This window comes from Orycteropus afer, unplaced genomic scaffold (assembly GCF_000298275.1).
Source record: "Orycteropus afer afer isolate SDZICR_OR568_19922 unplaced genomic scaffold, OryAfe1.0 scaffold00374, whole genome shotgun sequence".
Taxonomy (NCBI): domain Eukaryota; kingdom Metazoa; phylum Chordata; class Mammalia; order Tubulidentata; family Orycteropodidae; genus Orycteropus; species Orycteropus afer.
Genome location: NW_006921961.1, coordinates 1,006,843 through 1,027,281, shown reverse-complemented (window position 1 = coordinate 1,027,281; position 20,439 = coordinate 1,006,843). Strand labels below are relative to the sequence as shown.

The 20,439-nt window shown below is 38.6% G+C and overlaps 1 protein-coding gene across 1 annotated transcript in view; it reads right to left on the bottom strand.

Moving 5' to 3' along the window:
- DNAH7 (dynein axonemal heavy chain 7) overlaps positions 1–20,439 on the bottom strand; it is a gene marked incomplete at its 5' end in the record, with an annotated part of 302,031 nt that overhangs the window by 277,563 nt on the left and 4,029 nt on the right. The window contains 7 exons of the mRNA XM_007953149.2: positions 916–1,099; positions 4,510–4,629; positions 7,469–7,594; positions 9,193–9,268; positions 10,375–10,555; positions 11,509–11,596; positions 15,922–16,069. Coding sequence (XP_007951340.2) covers positions 916–1,099; positions 4,510–4,629; positions 7,469–7,594; positions 9,193–9,268; positions 10,375–10,555; positions 11,509–11,596; positions 15,922–16,069 — 923 coding nt within the window. The remainder of the gene's footprint in view (positions 1–915; positions 1,100–4,509; positions 4,630–7,468; positions 7,595–9,192; positions 9,269–10,374; positions 10,556–11,508; positions 11,597–15,921; positions 16,070–20,439) is intronic.

The window sequence follows — 20,439 nt, the reverse complement described above, 5'->3', positions numbered from 1 at the left end:
TATGTGCTGTTGACTCAGACTTGACTCATAGTGACCACTCCTTGGGTTTCCGAGGCAGTATCACTATAGAAGTAGATTGCCCAAGCTTCCTTCCGAGGAGTGGCTGGTGGGTTTGAACTGCCAGCCTTCTGGTTAGCAGTCAAGTGCCTTAGGCATTACGCTACCAGAGCTCTAATAGACCCTAAAACCATCTGTGACTTCAGTATGGCCACTGCAATGAGTTATCGAACCTAACAGAGAAGCAGAGTGTGCCATAGGAAGGAGGGCTGGTGTCAGAACTGGTAAAAAGGTTGGAGAATGGAGGTATGCCTGACCTGCACCACACAGGAATCAGCTTTGGGTTGATGGTGATTGTCTTTCTCCTTCATGAGGTTAGAAGACCTCTGACACTACTACTAACTTACTAGAGGCTCTACTATGAAGTACTAGAGTAATTCCCAACTAGCCTGGTTGGTATCTAGTACCTACTGGACCTACAGATCAACTATGAGATCAAGGTCTCACATTAAGGAAAATGTTTGGGACAGTTCTAGAATTAGTTCAGTTCAGGGGTTCTAGAATTATGTAACAAAGAGAGACCAAGAGGAGAATATTCAAATTCCAAGGTCCTGCTTACATAGTAGTAACCAGGACTGGTTTCCAGAGAAAGAAAGGGCTCCTTGTGGAAACTTTCCCAGTTACCACGGCTCAAATTTCCGTTACAGAATTTTTACTTATTTGCACTAATCCTTACTTAATACAATGATAATCAAATATCCTAAATATTCAGACTAACTCTTTTGAACAGATCAGTATAACAGATCTAAAGAAAATGTTCTCTTTTTCCACCAGTAAAGATATTTTATCATTTTACTCTGAAGAATTGAAAATAAATACATTAGTAAATGCAATATTGGCATAATGAACCATCCTTACCGAGGGTTGTGCAATTAAGTCTGTAAAATCTTGCATGGAGACCAAAGTGAGACCCTGCAGCTGTAAAGTCATAAGTGTAGCAGTGCAGTTGAAAAAAGATTCCAATTTGGCACTGCTGTCACTGGCTGGCAATTGCTTTTTTTTATTACCTTGGTAATAAATATTCTGCACTTCTGGAAACCACCTTGAAAGAACAAAAGACTTTTAAAAGTTAATACCTGCAGTGAATTACTCTCTTACAGTAAGCATTAGCGGTAATTTCTGGACATGTAAAGGTCTTCATCGAGAGGTATATTGCTAAGTGACATTATCCACTCTCTGAAATGTAAGCACTAGCATATTTCACTCCTCTTAGGAAAAGAAAACGTAAATCACAGCCAATAGAAAATGACTCAATGACGTGATGCAGTAAGAAGGATGTAAATCTAACTCCCGGAAGTATAGTGCTGCACTTTTTGCAGAAATACAGAACAAACTTTTTTTGAATATTATGAAATACTCTTCCCCAGACTCCTATATGTTCTTCAGGGGGTGTATTTGTTAATTTAAAGCTAAACCAAGGGAGGGCTTCTTCCTGCTATTCTGTCTGTTCCACAATGACTTGAAAACAAGATACAATTGAACAAAATCATGGATTTTATTTTCCTGTTCCCTTTAATGGTATCTTGAAAGAATGGCTGATTTCCAAAGAGTTTCAAATATGTATATAGCTTAGTAATAAAAGGATGATAGTGAAATTTCCTATCTAGGTACAAATTTCATATCTAGGTAAAAAGTAAAATTTTCAGTTTATTAAACCAGTGTCCAACACCACAGAATTAAGGAATATGAGTCTTCTTATTTCATGGAGTTCTGGTTGTACGGTGGTTAAGGCATCAGCTTGCTAACTGAAAGGTGGCCAGTTTGAACCCATCAGCCACTCTGTAGAAGAAAGATGAGGTAGTCTGCTTCCATAAAGATTTAGGGCCTTGGAAACCCTATGGGGGTCACTATGAGTTGGAATCAACTCAATAGCAGTGAGTTTGATTTTGGTTTTGGAGTCTCTTATTTCAAGAGAGTTAACAGATTCTGTTTTTAATAGAAGAAGGGTCAGTACAACAATCAAGAGTTGCCTGAAGTTTTAAATATATTTACTTATCCCAGCAGCAAATAATTTGAGTGTCTACTATGTGTTAGGAACAGTGTTGCAGAGGACATAAAATAAGATAGTACATCTTTTCATCTCTCCTACAACAACTGAGGAAATGTGTTGTGGCAGAAAAACAGATCTTCAGTCAAATGAATGGAGACCTCAGTCTCCAGGTAAGTAATAGAGAAAGGTTTTGTAGTGAAGATGGCAATTCCACTGAAGAATAGATAGAAATAAAAATGGGGAGGGCCCCGAGAAAAAGATCCAAAATGGAAGTAAGATAATAAGAAAAGTGGATGGGGTAGGAGGGGCTAATACATCTAATCACTTTACTACCTGTAACAAAGATTCAAACACACACAAGCACACACACCGATCAGTTGCCATAGAATCGGTGTCAATTCCCAGCCACGCGATGTACACAGAGTAGGACTGTGCATAGGGTTTTCAAGGGTGACCGTTTGGGACGAGATCACCAGGCCTTTCTTCCCAGGCTTATTCCAGGTGCAGAACCCTAAAATTATAGATCAAGAGAATTTATTCTTATTCTGTTCTCAGGGTCATTTTCTTCTTCCTACCTCTCTCTCTATATATATATATATATTTTAATGTTAACTCAATAGGTCACTGGATGATGCAAACAGTTTGCAGCAATCTTAAATAAAAGGCTAAAGTTTTTTCAAATAATGTCAGACAATGTTTGGTTTAACATACTAGGGAAGAAAAAAAGATAAAGGAAAGATTCCATCTTAAAAGATGGAGATAGATTTTTAAATAATTTTAAAGCTACATGAGTAATTTTAATGTCCACTGCTATTTTAAATTCAATCTACTTTTAATGTCTTATTTATAATAACAAAGTGATCCAGGGTAGAGATAACTTTCTCATATCGTCCAGAGCTAATTTTTGAGAATATGCATCAATGATTATTTTATGTGGCTAGTCTATTCTGAAGGGCCAGATCAAGGAGATATTTGTCATTCAATAAGCCTAACCTCTCAACGAGATTGTAAACCCCTTCAAAGCATATATGTTACCCACTGTGGTGGTTATGTTTTTGTGTCAACTTGGCTGGGCCTGGTTGAGTGGATGGGCAGCTGGTGGTAGTTATTCCCCATGATGAGACCGGCAATCAGCTCCATCGTGGGATCTACCACAAGCAGCTGAGCAGCTGCCTTTGGGAATGTGGTCTGCTTCCTGTATTTAAGGAGAAGCCTTGGTAATGGTCTCTAGCTTACGGCACACTTGGACCCTGCATGTATCTGTGTCATTGCTCAGCAGCCTGCTATGCTCTGCCAACCTTGGGACTTATAATGGACTTAAGTTAATGGCCTGCTGTGTGGTTTGGTAACATCGGGACTGTGCCTTTTTACTTGTCAACCTGGGGGCTTCTCAACCTCAGCAGCCAGTAGCTGTCTGAGTGAAGAAATGCTTCTAGCTCCAGTGGACCGGGGGCAGGAGGCAGAGCTGGACCCCAAGATTGAGGGGCTTTCACCCAGCCCCTAGAGCCAGGCACTTTGCACTTGGACTTAAAGCCTCCAAATTGTAAGAATAAACTCCTGTTTGTCAAGGCCATCCCATTTGTGGTATATTCTTGTCAGAGTGGCACTAGGGAACCAGAACACCCACCTAAGCATTCTTTAAACTCTTGTGTGCCCCTCATCCAAAAACAAAATGAAAAAGGCCCAATGCCTTGCGTGTATTAATGGTAGATGTCAAACAAACACCTGGTGAATGATGAGCTCGTAATGCTTCCAAAGTTTCTTGGGCTTCTCGCACCCCCCCGCCAGGTACCCATCCCCAGAGCAGAGATGGAAACTGGACATGGAGGAAAGACTCCCACTGATTACGATCCTTTCAGTTTCTGCACAGTCTATGTAGTGAAAATTATCTGGGTAGATACTACAGCTCAAGGTAGTTAAAGACATTATCTTCAGCCCTCAACAGAAATGATGAAAGATTGGTAAAATAGGATTTTCTAAAAGCAGTTAAAATTCAGTATTTCTCAAATCCCATTTTAAAATATATGCATCCTTACACTGGTGATGCAGTGGTTAAGTGCTCAGCTGCTAATGGAAAGATTGGCAGTTCAAACCCACCAGCCACTACATGGGAGAAAGCTGTGGCAATCTCTGCTTGCAGAAAGATTACAGCCTTGGAAACCTTATGGCACAACTCTCCTCCACCCTATAGGGTTGCCATGAGTCGGAATTGACTCAACAGTACACAACAGCACCACTTGAAATTTCAGGGAGCTGTGGTGGCATAATGGTTAAGCACTGAGTTGCTCTTTAAAAGACTGGCAGTTCAAGCCCACCAGCTGCTCTGTGGAAGAAAAGACCAGGTGATCTGGTCCTGTAATGATTACAGCCTAGGCTGTATAACTCTGGGCTAGTTCTACCTTTTCCTTTGTGTCACAATCAACTTGATGGCACACACACAACATGAAACTTCAAAACTTTACGTTTTAAGGAGAGTCTCTTTGGCAGATTCCATGTGTCTCATCACAATACTCTGAAAAGTTGACAACTCCAGTGCCTCCTGGCGATTGTGAAATTCTTCTATATCAACTAATCGTAATTTTCTGCAAGAGACAAAAATAAACAATCATTTAAGAATGAGACTTTTTTGTATGTACTATTTTTGCTAATTTTTCTCCTCCTCAAAAAAATCATATTCCTAGGTTTTATCATTCAAAAATTGTATTCTATGAAATCAGATTTTTGAAAACATAAAATATTCTAACTTGAAAAAATAATTTATATAATTCAACTCAATGGGAATGTATTATGCAACTGCATTGTGATGTAGAAAGTTCAATAACTACAAGGTGATGGATACTTCAGACTGTTCTTTCGAAATGGAACAATTAAAATAGGAAAAGAGGTAGGACTCAATGCTTATAGGCCCACTGCTCCCAACACAAAATGTGTACCCTCCTTGAAAAGAAAGCAGCCCTGTGTGACCACTATCGGCTCTGGATATCAGAGAGCACTGGACTGAGAGAGAACTTACACTTACTCAGGATCCACTTTATCAAAATCTTTTGAGTCTGTCTAGTTTTTGTTTTTATGTTTTATTTTTCACACAGTGCTTACTCCAATCAACAGTTTTCACCACTGCTTATTCTCTGCCTACAATGTTATGGGTCTTTATTATATACCTAGCTTTCTCACTGAAAAATTTCTCTGGAAGATTAACCAGAATAAAAGATCAATATTATCTATTGGGATCATTGTGTTATTAACCTCAACTAAAAGACAGATTCCTTTCCCTATTAGAAGAGTTACACTTTAAGTTTCATGTGATCAAGTAATATCTATATAACTGAAAGATGGTGAACAATACAATTACAAACATCACATTTAATTATGTAAATGTCAGCATAAAATACTGGATAGTAAACAAAACACATTTCAAATCTAATATAAGATGAATATTTATTCATACTTTCTACAAGCTACAATTCCTATGTTAGGTTATAGTACACAAAGCACACAATATTGATAATACATTAAGCCTAAAGCAGAAAGCATGGTTAGCAAAAACCTTGATACTGTGTTATTCTGGACACTGAAGATTAACTCTTTTAAACGAAGAGTGAAAAATCATGCTTTATGTAAAGTATTTCTAAAATGTTGCCTAACAGTACATATTAAACATAATCTGATCTCTTCGGATGCTCTGTGGATTGTGATTGCATTACAAAGGCTATCTCTGACATTAAGTGGGATCTGTAAGCATAGATAAAGGAGCCCTGGTGGTGCAGTGGTTAAAGTGCTTGATTGCTAACTGAAAGCTCAGTGGTTCAAACCCCCCAGGCACTCTGCAGGAAAAAGATGTGGCAACTGCTTCCGTAAACATAATAGCCTTGGAAACTCGATGGAGCCCTTCTACTCTGTCCTACAGGGTCGCTATGAGTAAGAATCCATTCAACAGAACAGGTTTGGTTTTCTTGATTTGGGTAAATGTAAATACTGAATGACATGAATTCACATACTCCTTTCTAGACAGCATTTCTTCAGGATTTTTCTTTTTTCATGAAATTTAGACTTAGTCATATATTTTTCTTGTATTGTCATCCCCTAAACCCACTGCCACACAAGGAGATGTCCTATAGTTTCAAGGTTGGCTGAAGTCAGGGCAAATGACTGTTACCCAGAGAAAGGATGTCATGTGCCATCAACACTAGCAACTACTCAGAGATGCAGCACTCAGGACTGCCCAGCCCAGCCCTGATACTCTCATAGAAAGCAAAATCTATCTATAAATTCAAAGGCAACACAGAAACGAGTAGGTTGCCTTTCTACTCCCAGGCTGCAAAGTTCCTTCTCATTTGTCTTTACCCTGGCAGCCTGGAAGTTTGCTTCACTGGCTTGTGTTAACCCACAATCATGGACCCTAATTATGGTCACCTCCACTATGTGCTTATGTGTTTGCTTATCTCAACTTTGCTACTTTTTCATCCCCTTCCTCCTTTCATCCTCTTATGTCTTGCCTCCTGACAATGTCTAAGTGACAAAAGTCTAGCCCTTTAGGCACAATACTAGGCAATAGGGTCCCATCACCCAGCTTCCATCTCACTGTTTTCTGGGAGTTTATTTTATGTCCATTTGTGAATGGACATAAAAGAAAAATAACTTGGGGTGATGTTGTGAAGATGAAATGTACTAACACATGCAAACACACTTAGCAAAAGTAATATGCTATACTGTATGACCTCACTTGTATGATTTCATGCAAAATTAGATCAGGAGCCTTGTCAGGATGAGTATTTGAGCCCCCTTACCCAAAGAACCTGGCGGTTCAAACCCACCAGCCACTCCTCGGAAGGAAGATGGGGCAATCTACTTCCGTAGTGATACTGCCTCAGAAACCCAAGGAGGGGTCGCTGTGAGTCGGGTCCAACTCAACGGCACATAACAACAACAACAACAACCCAAAGAACAAGAGGAAAACGTGGGGCCTCTTCCTATCCACTATAAGCCAAATTCAGGTAGACAAATTCATCATGCACATTAGAAAGTTGAAAGGATACACTTCCTAGTTATATGTGATCTGACAGACAAATGGAAGTGGTAAGAGCCCTAGCCCATTCTCTGATGTCACAAGCAGCCTCTGAAGTCTGAAGTCCAGTCTGCATAGGCTTTAGAGACCTAGGAGAGTGGGTTTATATTCTTTGGGCTTAGTTCATTCTGTTAAGGAAGTTGGCCCTAGGGACTCCAGAGGTTCACCTCATGCCATTCACTTGGCCAATATTTACTGGGTTTCTAAACTATACAGATGATCATAGCAGCTAATGTGTGGGATTTAAAACAAAATATGACAATTCAGATCTTTAATATGGGAACTGGATTGGGCCTGAGGAAGGAGAGAATTTCCATCTCTTTTTGAAAAATGCCAGTAAGGCCAGAAATACTCACTTAAAAGTGCTGTGCCACAGATCCTGCACAGCCAACATCGTGGGGTTCATGGCATTTAAGTGATCTCTAATATAATTGGTTGCAGATAAAAACGACTTCCTCCAAGGTTTTGGCAGAATTTCCATTCTGAAAACAAAGGAAAGAACATTATCTTCATGAAAAAAAAACAAAAGAAGGCATTTTTTATAGTCAATGTATATTTTGAGTAGTAATGGTTTAATTTTAATAAAAAATAAGATGTCTCTCTTATAGTAATAGTAGAACATACGTATTTATGTTTCAAAGTACACAAAGGTCATACTCATTTTGGTTTCATACAATTTCATAATTATAAAGAATGAATATAAAACTAGACTTGAAGCTTTAATACATCACTATTAAGTTGTTTTCTTAAACTAAAACCTCGAGCCCACAAATAACTTACGATGATCAAGGAGAAACAACAGCCAGCTAATTTTCATATACATCTTCAAAGATTCTCATTTCACTCCAGGATATAAAATTTTTTAAATATTTCCATTATTTTTAGAACTTTTATGGATATATTCCAGCCTACATATGGAAATCCTTGAACTCTGTCCTCTGTTAATGTATAAATACCATTTACAAACCACAAACACTCTAACATTGTTATTTGAAGACACATTTGTTCTACAACTCCTGTCACCTGAATGACTATCTTTTATAACTGAAGGTATGCCACCTTCATCTTTCAGGGTCTATTTATACATTTACATCTTAGCTTATTGCTATGATTTTATTTTTATTCTCACTTAAACACTTAGTTTTGTTTTATTATATCATAGATTTAATTCAGTTTCTCAGTTCCAGTTATATCACTTTTTATAATTACAAAGGATGATTCTGTACTTCTCCATAAGGAAAGCTATTTTCCATAGAAGATGTGTGAAATGGTTACATGGCTTTTCCTTTTTTTGGGGGGGAAGGGGAAAGTCACTATGAGAAGGAATTTGGGGTACCTTTAAATGCTATAAAAGGAACAAAGTAAAACTGAGCTATTAATTATATAAATCTAAGTTCTATTCTTCAATCTATTTATGAATTATTCCTAAATTTAATTTTTTTAGGCAAAAATTATGCCCTGTGGATTTTCTCATTATGTGTTCTATATTTTAAAACATGAAGTATATTTGTATGTATATGTTTTCTACAATGTTCCCAACTTATTTTTGTGCATGTAAGGTGCCATCAGCTTTTATTTCCACCATATCTACAGCCTGCACTAGCAGCTGTGGAGATAAATATATCAAGGTACATTGGGGAACTCTGGTAGCATAGTGCCTAAGGCACTTGACTGCTAACCAGAAGGCTAGTGGTTCAAACCCACCAGCCACTCCTCGGAAGGAAGATGAGGCAATCTTACTTTCGTAGTGATACTGCCTCAGAAACCCAAGGAGGGGTTGCTATGAATCGGGTCCGACTCGACGGCACATAACAACAACAACATGTTTTAACCATCTAAGTGTCCATATGTCTGTATGTCTTGTCTACCCATCTATCCATCAATTTGTAGATGTATCATGTTCTAGCTTAAGTACATCAAAAAACAAGATAGTAAGAACAACCAGTTTTTACTATTTTGTACTTACACAAAATATATAAATTATATATATATATGACAAAATATAAGCAGTATATCAATATGTACACATACACAGAAACAGTCCCCTAATCAATATTCTTAAAGAAGTCTGACTGCTTACTCAGCGCGATGGGGTAGAAGTTCATCCGTCTTTTTATCATCTTCTTTTTCTCTAGGATCTTTTAAAACAAAATCAACTGAAAGAAAATTGGAAAATTCTGATAAATAACTTTAGCGATTATATTTCCAGAAAATTACAAATTGCAAAAATTATTTAAATTAAAATTGTTTACAATGTTATGCTTCTCATAATGAGCAAGTTACGGCTTTGAGAATAGAAGATGACCCACACTGTTAAATGCTTGAAGGAAGGGACCATTTTCAAGGATGAGACTATGCACTAAGTGTAAACTAGGTATTCAAATATTTTGATGGCTTGAAATTAAATTTTTATAAAAATTTTCAGTTCTGTCCTTTGTTGAATGTACAGATTTGTTATGGATTTAACTGTGTCCCAAAAAAATATGTGTTATAAATCCTAACCTCTATACTTGTGGGTAGAGTTCTGATGGCATAATGCCTAAGGCACTTGACTGCTGACCAGAAGGCTGGTGGTTCAAACCCACTAGCCACTCCCCAGAAGGAAGATGGGGCAATCTACTTCTGTGTGATACCACCTCAGAAGCCCAAGGAGGGGTTGCTATGAGTTGGGTCCGACTCGATGGCACATAACAACAATACTTGTGGTTATAACCCCATATGGGAATGGGTTATCTTTGTTATTAATGATACACGATCAGTGTAGGGTGTATCTTGAGTCAATCTCTTACAAATTGAGCAAGCAGAGACAGGGGAAGATATATGCCAACCCACATGGAGATCCCCAAGCAACCAGGAAACCAGCTGAAGGGACAAAGACCTTCCCCCAGAGCCAGCAGAGGGAGAAAGACTTCCTCTAGAGCCAGCACCCTGAACTCAGACTTCTAGCCTCCTAAACTGTGAGAAAATAAACTTCTGTTTATGAAAGTCACCCACGGGTGGTATTTTTCTGACAGCAGAATTAGATATATAAGATAACATCCCTACAAAGAGACTGCTTTTTTTTTTTTTGCTGTTGTACTTCACTAATGAAATTTGCCTAACTGCATAAGTAATATAATAGCAGTGAAAGAAACAGCTTAATTAATATATAATATACTAAAGAGGTTCAAATATAGGAATTGTACTTTCAATACAAAAAAAATATTTTACCTTTACTGAAGATGTCTATTCGAATTAGCAAACAGAGAAATTATCAATTTACCTATGGATTTTTTTACACTAAGAAGATAATCTTCTCTCATTTCATCAGACAATATGAGTATGCTATCACCAAGGACTTTTAGATGTTTGGGGACTAAATTCAATACATGTTCCAGCCAAGAATCTTCCATTGGGGCTATATGGTCTGTATCAATTCCATGGTGAATATAATAGTAATACCTCTACAAAAGGAAGCAGAGGGAATTTAGATTGGTTTAGTACTAGAACAACAACAAATTCTATTTATTGGAAATAAAACTGCTGTGCAAAAGTAAAGTTTTAGGAGAACAAATTATTCATAAAGCAGATAAATGTATATTTTGCAATTCAGTTAGGCATAATTTGAGAGCTCCTAAATATATGTATATTTCATGAAAATCAAAGGTCTTATCTCAGTTCATAACTACACTGAAAAACAAATACATGATATACCTAACACAGTTCATGCTGAATTAGCTTAGAAATACGTAAATGAATAAAAATTGGTATGTTACTTTTTGTCCTCTTATTAGATCTTAAAAGCTGCAAGCAAATCTTTATCCACACACATTAATCTCAAGAATAGTACTCAACAGAATTTAGAAAGCTTCCAATTGACCTATCAGTATTCCTTATTATAATGGTATAGCTGCAAATATATGTGTACATAAAATAGTCATCTTAAAATATAGTAGTATTTCTCATAATGAAATTTTAACCTCAATGCATGTCACATAAAAATTTATGTTTTCACATAAAAAAATTTAAACATCCAAATGCTTTCAAACTGTTTGATATTAACATTTCAAAAATTCTTCTGTACTTAAAATACTTAAAGAATTACTATTTCTAAAATAAGCTTTGTAATGTGTACATAAGACATGAGATTAAAATTATCTCTCATAAAAAAATTAAGACATGCAAAAGTTATAGATTACAGAAGCAAGTTTTAACAGAGGGAGGAGGTAGACTTAACATTCTTTCACTGTTGTGTTAGGTGGCAAGGGAGAGAATGCCGTCCTCCGTTAATCATATACAGTAATACTGTGCAACCTGTGTATACTCCTATGGCCACAGAGTAATCTCAAAAGAATAAAAGTATTTTCAAGTGTTTCCCTTCATTTCATTCATACTGGCAAAAGAAATAGCCTGTTACCAGGATGTCTTTCTCTATTGCAGACGTGGTTGTTTTAGGAAGCATGCTTTCATCGAGGGCAGCTGAGTCTAAGCCAGCATCTTGTTGCCTAAGAAAATGATAAATAAATTATTCAAACATGTATCAAAAGCAGTTAGAATATAAGACAATGGATAAAATTACCTGGACTGTCATTTTTTAACTCATAAGAAAAAATAAATCATTGAACATGCTATAAATAGTATACATATTTGTTAGGTGTTACAGATTGAATTGTGCTGCCCAAACTATGTGTTGAATCCCTGGCCCCTATACCTGTGGATGTGATCCTCTTTGCAAATAGAGGTTTCCTTTTGTTATGTTAATGAGTACATACCAGTATAGGATGGATCCTATACCTAATCACTTCTGAGTTATAAAAAGATTAGAATAGACATAGAGATACCACACAGGGGAAAGCCATATGCCAAGAAATGACAAGGAATGCCACCAGACATAGAAACAAAGTGAGAAGTTCACATAAGGAACTGACATGGCCAAAACTCTGATTTGGTCTTTTAGCCTCCAGATCTTTGAGAAAACAAATTTCTGATCTTTAAAATCACCTATTCACGGTATATCTGTTATGGCAGAACTACTTAACTAAGACACTGGGTAACATATTCCCCTCAAAATACTTTATTCATAGAAAAGCAGTTAAACCAGAAGTGATTTCCAAGACCTAATTCAGAGGCCATATCTTTCATGGTGGCTTTTACTCATTTTTCCTCATTATTCCACAATCAAGCTCTCTCTTAACTCCTATATTCTTATTCTTATTTATGGTTATCAATATGGGTCATAAAAGGGACACTAATGCAGAGAACTTGAAATGTAGTTTTGCAGAAGAGACACATATTTTCTTCAGAAGGCCATTTCTTGGGTTTCTAGAGACATACAAGTTAGCAACTAGTGATACAGAAGCCAATGGGTCCTTATGTATTTATTACCAGCTAGTTATTCATATAATGTAATGTTTGTAGCTATAATTCAATTCCAAATCTATGCCAAATATGATGTTAGTGACTTGTGCTAGGGCACTAGTGTGGGAAAAAGTATGGCTCACATCTTTAGTAAAAATAAAAAGTTGTTAAGGGTGACTTTAACCTCTTTATCATTGAATACATACGCTCTGGGTCCTAATTTCTTTTGGGATGAATGAGGGTCAGTATTGCTGTTTCACAAAACACTCTTTACCACTAAACGTCCAATGAGTGGATATTGGAGGCTTACTGAATATCTATCTATGTGACCAGGCCAAAGTAAATACCCAGAATGAATCACTTCATCTAACTTTATTTGTTGTTCGTAAATCCAGGAATCCAATAGCTTGTGAACTTTACCGTTAATTTTCTTCTATTATAAAAGCCAGAAAAAGAGTCAAGAAGTTCAGTTAATGTCTCAGTTTAATTTAGTATATAAACAAAAATAAAGAAATCCCAGTTGCCATCAAGTTGATTCTGACTCATGGTGACTCAACATGTATCAAAGTAGAACTGTGCTCTACAGGGCTTACTATGACTGACTTTTCAGAAACACATTGTGAGGACTTTTTTCTGAGGTGCCTCTGGGTAGTCTTAATTATTTGCACTACCGAGCAACTCCTAACTCAGTATACCGGGCTCAATAAATGTTTATTAAGTGAAGGAATAAGTATGAAATGGTTGGTGAAAGATCTTCAAGGTATTCTGTAATTGAAGAAGGCCATGAGGACTGATTGTTTAACTACAAAACATCTTCTCATCCAGAGCAAAGAAGAATGAAGAAAACCAAAGATCCATGGAAACAATTAGTCCTAGTGATTGGTACACCATGCAATCCACAGCCTATATGACTATGAGACCAGAGGAACTAGATGGTGCCTGGCTACAACTGTCAACCACTCAGAGGGGGATCTATCTAGGAGATCCTGGATAGAGAGGGAGAACAATGTGAAACAAAATTCAAAATCATTAAAAAAAGGGAGGGAGGGGACCAGGTTTGCTGGTCTGATAGAGCCCTGATGGAACCACTGAGACTATGGCCCCTAGCTGCCCTTCAGGTCTGGAATTGAACCCACACCTGTGGCTTCCAGCCAAACAAAAGACAGGCATTAGGAGTTGAACATTTATCTGAGGTAGATACACTCCTTGGAGAGAACAAGCATGGGAGAAAGAAGGGCTGTTTATGCAGAGAGAGACAGCTCAGGGAGCAGGAGTGCATGGAGGGATGGACACAGGGAAGAGGTAACTTTCAGGAAGAAGCGGGAGGGGAGCTATTGCATTGTCGTAAATTGTAGTCAATGTCATGAGACAAAGTATATGTGAACTGCTATATGGAAAGCGAATTTGCTCTTTAAATTTTCACCCAAATCACAATTAAAAAAAAAAAAAAAGTGAGCATCTTATTTTGTTAATTGTATAGAAAAGTGTTTCACAAAAGTAATTAAGGTAACACACTTTATAGTGGCAGAATCTGAATCTATGTTTCCTGATTCATGGAGTTCATTACTGTCGTATTATATCTCTTTAGTCCTCTGAAGGAAGATGGGGCAATCTACTTTCGTAGTAACACTGCCTTGGAAACCCAAGGAGAGGTTGCTATGAGTCGGGGCTGACTCGACAGCACGTAACAACAACAACAACATATCTCTTTATTATACAAATAAAAAAATAATGAGAGGGTCACATTTTTAGTTAAAATAATCAACCTTCATGGCCTCTGATTCCTTCAGTCAACAAATGCTAAGTTAAAGTACTCTAAGATCCTGTTGTGTTGTTCAGGGGAAAGACAGAAAAAATTATTTTTAGACTTTGAAAGATATGAATAAAAATATGTAGATTTAAATGCTAGGGGGGAAAACCACTAAAAAGAATAGAAATGCATTTGACAGATTTTAAATGAATAGAAATGAAAGGGGAATACAAAAAATCTAATTCAGTATAAAGCACAAAACAAGGGGTGGGGGTGGGGTGGGGGAACAAACACAACATATGGTAAATAAAAAACAAAATAAGTTGGTAGAAGTTAAGTCTACATATATAAGAAATAGCAACAAATATAAATGGGATTAAACATGCTATTAAAGTATAGAAACTCTCTAACTGAATGTCAGAAAGACCATGTATATTCTTGTTTATGAAAGGCACAACCAGAAAATGGCATAAATGGCCAAAACTAGACTTGTTTCTTACAACACAGAAGCGAAGATAACCTGAAAAACTTCCCAGCACAATTCTACACACGCTTGGTAACGTGTAACAAAGCTGATTTAACATGCATAGCTTTCATAAGAAAGAAACAGAATACCCAGGATGCAAACCAAAAGAAATGGAAAGATACAGTGATCAACAAAAACCCGATTGCACAGCTGCCCTTGTGGGGCAAGAGACTTGGATTTAAATGGCCAAATGAGGAAGAAGTTTCCTTAGCCTCCTGAGGAATTTGACTGGAGACTACTCCATAAAGCTGGACCCAAGACAGGCTCTAAACTCATCTAAAGAGCTAAAAAAGGCACAGGAAGTTGTGTCAAGAAAGCTCATCTCTCCTGACCAGGGCTTAGGGCAGGAAAAAAAGTTCCTTCTAAGAATTTGTAACCAGAGGCCTGTCCTCCCATGAATTTGGGTGTTGATTTTATATTGCGTATATGATCTGAAAGTGCTTAAGCCAAGAAATCAATATAATAAGTGGGCAAAACTGGTAATAACCTAGTATCCCCAGGTAAAAGTAAACATGAAACAACTCTCGAAGAGGCACACTGCCACCCTCAATCCAGCTGCAATGGATTCTTACAAATACTCCTTCTTGCCCATTGTAAGCACACAGTTATCAACTGTTGTCCCTTCAAGATGGCTATCTAGCTAGTAAAGTGCCATATGGGGACAGTGAAACAGGGTTCTGTGGGTGAGTTACTTACCAATATATGTCATGAAACTCCATTTGTTCAACAAATGGCAGCTTGTGTAAGAGTCACATGAACTGAAAGAGTACTGAGCAACTAACACAAAAATGTGAGGAAACCTCGCAAAGAGGAACTAGTGATTTTCTTCTGCATCGCTCCCCATGAGCCATTCTAAAACTCAGACCAGGCAAAGCACCAGCCCTGTTCACAGTGTTGGTCATTTCACACCAATTTCTTTTCTACACAATGAGACCCACAGCTCCAGAGAATTCCCCACATCACATGAACTACTCTTTCAGTCAACATTAAGTATTAACATTGATACCTTTATAGTCCATGATATTTAAAAGTGGGACACCTTTAATACAATCTTTCATTCTTTATTTACACTCTGACCTCATTCTAGCAGGCATCAAGGCACCTTTAGAGATGCACAGAATACCTTTATTTTTAGATAGAAGGTTCCCAAGAGCTCTAAGTAGGGTAATACATATTGGTTAGTTTATGGAACTTACATAATAATATTAACAAGAGTGCTTCTAAAATTTTCTCTTTCTTTATACGGAGTTTTGCCCTTTGATTTGGAAGTAGATGGTCCAGCATAACTATCATCTGTTTGGTCTAGTATTTTTCCTTTTCTCCCAAAGTGTTCCATGTATTCCGCTTAAAGTAAAAAGTACACGTTAGTTTGAAAATAAGCCAAAGCATTTTACATATCTAAAATAAAATGCTAAAGCATCTATTAAGAATTACATTCTTTGTCAAGTAACCATAAGTACATTTTATTTTCTTCTATAAAGAAGTTAAACTACACCTACTTTATGTCATCATAATAGAAGCCTCTGACTATTTCAAGGATATGAAATTAATTTATCTTATGTTTAGATTAATATGCTAATAAACACAAAAATTTCCATTATATTTATATAGTATCTTCTGAAAATGAACATTAAAATTATAGTAAAAACAAAACAAAACTATTACAGAAAGTTTAAAGACTATTAAATTGTTATACTAAATACAACGATTTGAGGAGCTGTTCATATTAACTGAGAATCTGTTCATTGTAAATGTAATCCGTTAATGAAAACTATCAATATTAAATGTAATCAATTTGATGAGCACTAGGAGCTCTGGTAGCATAGTGCCTAAGGCACTTGACTGCTCACCAGAAGGCTGGTGGTTCAAACCCACCAGCCACTCCTCGGAAGGAAGGTTGGGCAATCCTACTTCCGTAGTGATACTGCCTCGGAAACCCAAGGAGGGGTCGCTATGAGTCAGGGCCGACTCAATGGCAAATAACAACAACAACAACAACATATTGCATAAGGAGCTCTGGTAGCATAGTGCCTAAGGCACTTGACTGCTCACCAGAAGGCTGGTGGTTCAAACCTACCAGCCACTCCTCGGAAGGAAGGTTGGGTAATCCTACTTCCGTAGTGATACCGCCTTAGAAACCCAAGGAGGGGTCGCTATGAGTTGGGGCCGACTCGACGGCATATAACAACAACAACAACATATTTCATAAGGGGAGCTCTGGTAGTGTAGCACCTAAGGCATTTGGCTGCAAACCAGAAGGTTGGCGGTTCAAACCCACCAGCCACTCCTCAGAAGGCATGTTGGGCAATCTACTTCTGTAGTGATACCACCTCAGAAACCCAAGGAGGGGTCACTATGAGTTGGATCCAACTCGACGACAGTGAGTGATATTTAAAAAGATCCAAAACAATAAAAAAATTTTGTCATTAAGATGACCAATTTGGAGCTAATATTTACCTGAGGTAGGCAGGCCTGGGGCTTAGAGGCTGTTTTTTGCTTGGGGGTGGCTCTATATTAAGGCAGAGGCTTGAAGCAGGCAGGCCTGGGGCTTGGAGGCTGCTTTGTGCTTGGGAGCGGCTCTATTTTAAGGCCAGGGCCCAAGGTAGGCAGGCCCGGGGATGGGGGGCTGCTTTTCACTTGGAGACAGCTCTTTATTAAGGCTAGGACCTGAGGTAGGTAGGCCCAGGGCTTGGAGGATACTTTTCACTTAGGTGTAGCTCTATATTAAGGCCAGGCCAAGGTAGGCAGGCCTGGGGCTGAGGGCCGTTTTTCACTTTGGGGCAGCTGTTTATTAAGGCTGGGGCCTGAGGCAGGCGAACCGGGGCTTAGAAGCTGCTTTTCACTTGGGGGCTGCTTTATTTTTAGGATGGGGCCCAAAGTAGGCAGACCCAGGGCTGATGGCTGCTTTTCCCTTGGGGGTGGCCCTTTATTAAGTCTGGGGCCTGAGGCAGGTGGGCCCAGGGCTTGGAGGCTGCTTTTAACTTGGAGTTGGCCCTTTATTAAAGCAGGGGCCTACGGCCAGAGCCTGAGGTAGGTGGCCTGAGGCTTGGAAGCTGCTTTTTGCTTGGGTGTGGTTCTTTATTAAGTCCAGGGCCTGAGGTAGGTGGACCTGGGGCTTGAAAGTTGCTTTTTGCTTGAAGGCAGCTCTATTTTAAGGCAGGGGCCAGAAGTGGGCAGGCCCAGCTCTGGGGGCTGCTTTTCCCTTGAGGGTGGCTCTTTATTAAGGCCAGGCCTGAAGTAGGCAGGCCTGGTGCTGGGAGCTGCTTTTTGTTTGGGGGCGCCTCTTTATCAAGGCATGGCCCAAGCTGGTGGGCCAGGGCTCAAGGGCTGTTTTTGGTTGTGGGCAGCTCTATTTTAAGGTCCTTGCCTGAGATAGGCAGGTGAAGATGGGTTAGGAACAACTAAGGGAGACAAACTTGTCTGTCAGTTTGTCATCCTGTGGTGGCTTACGTGCTGCTGTGAGGCTGGAGGCTATGCCACTGTGTGGCAAAATGCCAGCAGGGTTACCCATGGTCCACAGGTTTCAGCAGAGCTTCTGGGCAAAAACAGACTCATAAGAAGGAAGAGGCCATCCACTTCTCAAACAATTGGCCAATGAAAACCGTATAGTGAAACACTATCTGATATATTACTAGAAAACTTTATGAATAACCCTGAGGAAAAAATTTAAGCCTCGAGTTGCAATACTGAAAGATTCTATGGGCAAAATATTGAATGATGCAGGAAGCATCAAAAGAAGATGGAAGGAATACACAGAATCACCATACCAAAAAGAAATCGTCAATGTTCATCCATTTCAGGAAGTAGCATATGATCAAGAACCCAGGATATTCAAGGAAGAAGTCAAAGCTGCATTGAAGGAATTGGAGAAGAACAAGACTCCAGGGATTGACTGAATACTCATTGAGATGTTTGAACAAAGGGATACCCCACTGGAGGCACTCATTCAGCTGTGCCAAGAGATCTGGAAGACAGCTACCAGGCCAACTGACTGAAAGAGATCCATTCCAAAGAAAGGTGATCCCACAGAATGTGGAAATTATCAAACAATATCATTAGTATCACATGCAAGTAAAATCTCACAGAAAATAATTGAAAAACAGTTGCAGCAGTATATTGACAGAGAGCTTCCAGAAATACAAGATGGATTCAGAAGAGGATGTGGAACAATGGCTATCATTGCTGATGCCAGGTGGATCTTAGCTGAAAGCAAAGAATACCAGAAAGGTGTTTACTTATGTTTTATTGAGTATGCAAAAATATTCGATTGTGTGGATCATAACAAATTGTGAATGATTTTGAGAAGAATGGGAATTCCAGAACACTTGATCGTACTCATGAGGAACCTGTACATAGATCAGGAGGCTGTCATTGGAACAGTGCAAGGGGGGGGTAATCAAGAAGGGAGTGCTCCAAGGTTGTATCCTTTCACCATACTTATTCAATTTGTATGCTGAGCAGACAATCCGCAATGCAATGCACTGCCATAGAGTCAGATCCGACTCATAGCAACCCCTCCTTGGGTTTCTGAGGTGGTATCACTACGGAAGTAGATTGCCCAACCTTCCTTCTGAGGAGGGGCTGGTGGGTTTGACTGCCAGCCTTCTGGTCAGCAGTCAAATGCCTTAGGCAGTATACCACCAGAAGCTGGATTATATGAAGAAGAACATGGAATCAGGATTGAAGGAAGAATCCTTAACAACCTGCAATATGCAGATGACACAACTTTGTTTGCTGAAAGTGAGGATGACTTGAACCACTTACTGATGAAGATTAAAGACTACAGTTTCCAGTATGGATTACATCTCATTATAAAGAAAACAAAAATCCTCACAACTGGTCCAATAAACAGCTTTACGGTGAATGGAGAAAAGATTGAAAGTGTCAAGGATTTCATATTACTTGGTTCTACAATCACCAATGGAAGCAGCAGTCAAGACATCAGATGACATATTGCATTGGGCAAATCTGCTGCAAAAGACCTCTTTCAAGTGATGAAGAGCAAAGATGTATCCTTGAAGACTAAGCTGCGCCTAACCCAAGCCTTGGTACTTTCAATCGCCTCTTATGCATGTGAGACCTGGACAATGAATAAGGAAGACAGAAGAGTGGATGCTTTTGAGTTGTGGTGCTGGAGATCACTAAGAGTACCATGGCTAAAAGGACTAACAAATCTGTCCTGGAAGAAGTGCAGCTGGAATGCTCCTTGGAAGCGAGAATGGACAGACTTCATTTCACTTACTTTGGTCATGTTGTCAAGAGGAACCATTCCCTGGAGAAGGATATGCGTGATAAAGTGGAGGGCCAACAAAGAAGGAGAAGGCCCTCAATGAGATGGATTGACACAGTGGGTGCAACAATGCGCTCAGGTAGAGGAAGGATCATGAGGCTGGCACAAGACAAGGCAGTGTTTCGTTCTGCTGTTGTATAGGGTTGCTATGAGAGACGACTCAATGGCACCTAACAACAACAACAACATTTACATCTTAAATGAAATGCCTGTGGAAAAGAAACTCCTGAGTCTTTGATACAAAAGTAAATTCTGATTACGATCAATCAAAGTTTTATTATAAACCTCTACATTCCTAAAATATGTGCTTATTTATTTATTTATTTATAGGATTTGGGTGAAGATTTACAGAGTAAATTCACTTTTCATACAGCAGTTCACATATACTTTGTCTCATGTCATTGACCAAAATTTACAATGCAGC